This window comes from Orbicella franksi, chromosome 14 (genome assembly GCF_964199315.1).
Source record: "Orbicella franksi chromosome 14, jaOrbFran1.1, whole genome shotgun sequence".
Classification (NCBI taxonomy): Eukaryota; Metazoa; Cnidaria; class Anthozoa; order Scleractinia; family Merulinidae; genus Orbicella; species Orbicella franksi.
The window spans coordinates 2,458,330-2,461,720 of record NC_138158.1 but is presented as its reverse complement, the minus strand read 5'-3'; the positions used below and the strand labels follow the sequence as shown (position 1 = coordinate 2,461,720).

The following is a 3,391-nucleotide window of genomic DNA, read 5'->3' as shown; positions in this document are numbered from 1 at the left end:
TGAAAGCGCTTGTTATATTGGTACTTAGTTAAAAATATCCGTTTTTATTTTGTACATACAAGCAGCTATTTGGAGCCTCAAGGTCTGCACATCCATTGGATATTTTCTGAAGTCCATGTGACTTGTGAGGGTCGCTTTGATCCTTCAACAAGAAAGAAAAACCGCCTTGTAATATTGAAATACCCCACTGTAATGCGGTTGCGAAAAATAGCGTCAAACACCAATTAAACCTCTAGTCAACTTGACCGCAGGGCTTAATGGTATGCATTGGGTTGGATTCTACTTGCTGATCTTACTACTCTGTAAATTCAGGCCATTTTTTTGCTTCTTCTCCAAAAAATGCTAACAAAACATGACAATGTTACCTAAAGAGTAACGACAGATTAGCCATAAAAGGGTCGTGTTTTTGGAATTCGAAACAGTAACTTATTACAGAGAAATTAAAGATGACGAAGTGTCCCCAATGAGTAGTAGGTTCCCTGTAGGGACAGCCAGTTAGGAGTTGGCGCATGTTACTGGATTTGTTGATTGTTGTCGTCGGGAAGAAGAAATTATATTTAGACCAGATAACTGTATTCGCTGCCGCGAAACCAAAATCAGACAGTAACCTTATGTGCTATTACATCTAACCAAAAAAAACAAACACAAGCAACACGACAAACCAACACGATGAACCAAGCAAAAATCAAAGTGAAAACACACAACTGTTGCCAAGAGCGGGAAAACTAGCATAACGTGCGTAAAAACTCCTTTGTGTAATTTGGCTGGCTGATGGACTCATGGACTGATAGACTGATAGACATACTAATGGACTGATTGACTGTCCGACTGACTGACTATCTGACTGATTGACTGTCTGACTGATTGTCTGACTGACTGACTGACTGTCTGACTGATTGACTGTCTGACTGATTGACTGACTGACTGATTGACTGTCTGACTGATTGATCGACTGATGGGCGACTGACTGACTACTGACTGACCGACAGACTAATTGAGTGTTCTATCTGATTGATTAATGAATCGATCGATCGATTGATTGATTAATGGAATGATTACTTAGAAATAACTCGTACACACCACTCTGAAAAGAAAATTGTTCCGTCCCCGAAGAGATAGGCTGTTCTTGTTTTGTCATCTGCATCGTGTTTTCTGGAGTTTTCGATCAATGTATCAGGATACCAGAGTTGCTTTAGCATGTCATGCTTCAGTTTGACAAACCATGTGTCGTTGCCATAAACAAGTCTTGGGTCCCTCCAGCTTTCCTTCAGTATCAGTTCAACCTTGTATTCCTTGAAAACGATACACAAAGTGTAGTTAATTGGGAGAAGAATGGCATGCCAGTACTCTTATTGTAACCACACGCCCCTTGTATAGTAGACGAGGGGGTATTGTTTTACCTTTCTACCTTCCTACCTACCTACTTATGTTTGTGTCGTATGTAAAAAGCACCGAAGGAGTTCAAGTTGCCTTTTCAAGTTGCCTCATAAGCGGATTACCCTCAGTAGCTTCAAATGAAAATCCGGGACAGTAACTCTGTCCTGTTTATTTGATGGTTTTTTTTACTCTCACCACCTATTTGCTTGACAAGCATTAATATTGTAAGGAGAAACAAGATGCTGATCAGCCACTTACCATTTGATCTTCTCTGATGTCGTGAAAAGAGTCGATGGCTACATAAAGTGAAACTGGAATAGGTTTATCTAAAAACAAAAATACATCTCTCAAGGAAGATCACCAACTAAGAAATATACTTTTTTAACACTTTTCCGTGTTGCTATTGTATTTTAGAATCAGTCTACTAGCGTTCTATCATGAATGCCGTTGACGGATTGGCTACGCCACTCACTATCTATTCTGTTGTAAATAGTGAGTAGCCTAGCAGTGTGCGCTTGTCACGAACTGGCGGCCGTGCTTCATTGCGTTTTCGAAGTATCTGTGAGCAGGACTAAGATAAAGTTTTAAACGGCTAATAGATTTATTCTAAAGCAATTACTTTAGTAACTCTCGATTTCTATGAGTGATAGTTGGCTCGTACTGTGCCCGCTCGTCAAGTCAATGATCTTACGATAGCTATCTCCAGCTCATAATCGAGTGGAGTTTCGGGAGAACAAAAAATAGTTTCTCTTTCCTCAGCGCGCGCTACGTGATAATTTTAGCGCAAAAAGAACAAGGTGTGTCGTCGACACTTGTGCAAATTTGTACTGGCTCTAATGAGTTAATGGTGAGAAATATATAGAGAGAGTTAGAATACCCGGCAACTTGTCTTACTCTTGTCCCAACCGAGAAATGCAGGGGATAAAAACTCGTGACTTCATGAGCTGAGGGTGGGAAATACACGTATTGAGTATGAATCCTCGTCATCTCGTCTTATTCTTTCGATACCCCCCTTTATTATATGGCTAGCTCCGTGAGCGGGCAAGATGAATCAAATCCTGCGCTGTGATTGGCTACCCGAGCGGGCAAGATGGAGCTATCTTGCCCGCTCTGGACTACCCGCCGTGTCCCGCAAGAAAAATTTCCCCGAAAGCCATATAATAAATCCTTTATCAACCGAGTGTGAGGTCAAGATCGCTGGATATTGGCCTCGTTCTCTTTTTGCGAATTTATGGACCGAGACGTAGTCGAGGTCCATAAACACGCAAAAAAAGAACTTGGCCAATATCCAGCCATCTTGACCTCACACTTGGTCAATAACCCATATTATTTCGAATGTGCTTACCTCTGTAATAAGGCCTGATTCGCTTGTCGTATCCTTTGAATAAGTTATCCATAATATGTGTTTTGTTTGGTGCTTCAATCCGTTCAAGAAATAACTCTTCTACGCATTTTACGCTAAGATTCAATGGCAAAACTCTATTAGTCTCAAGATCTATTATTCAAAACTGATTGCTGTTGCTTAACGAGTGCTATTTGTTTAAAATTTAGCTATAGTTATAGTCGAGAATGTTTTGGTCACACATTTCAAGATGATGAATTTCATTATTTCCATCAGCTGTCTGCCTGATATTAGTATTGCATTGGCATTGTAAGGAAAAAAATAAAAAGATTTTGACCACTATATATTGAGAGGCAAAGGGTTAAAAGAAAACATAATGTATATCTTGGCGTCTCATAACGGCCTAATATTCTGTAGGAACGTTACCAGGCTAATAACACATGTAGACATAATATAATGACAACGTCAACTAATGTACCATGTCTCCTCAAAAAACAGCCGCTCCTTTTAATCTCCCCCTGGAATGATCGCCCTCCTTTGGGGAAATTACTCGAAATAATCACCTCCGTTGAATAATCGCCTCCCCCCCCCCCCCCCCTCTTGCAATCTTCCCTTGGGAAATAGACCCCTTCGTTCATTTATAATCAATTCTCCAATCAAATTGAAAATTTT

General features: G+C 40.3%; 1 protein-coding gene across 1 annotated transcript in view; it reads right to left on the bottom strand.

Moving 5' to 3' along the window:
• Window positions 1-2,774, bottom strand: part of LOC145468704 (gamma-aminobutyric acid receptor subunit pi-like) — a 3,708-nt gene extending 934 nt beyond the window's left edge. The window contains exons 1-4 of the mRNA XM_081452407.1: window positions 2,723-2,774; window positions 1,636-1,703; window positions 1,183-1,292; window positions 60-142 (exon numbers count right to left, since the gene is read on the bottom strand). Coding sequence (XP_081308533.1) covers window positions 60-142; window positions 1,183-1,292; window positions 1,636-1,703; window positions 2,723-2,774 — 313 coding nt within the window. The remainder of the gene's footprint in view (window positions 1-59; window positions 143-1,182; window positions 1,293-1,635; window positions 1,704-2,722) is intronic.
• Window positions 2,775-3,391: the final 617 nt, after the last annotated feature.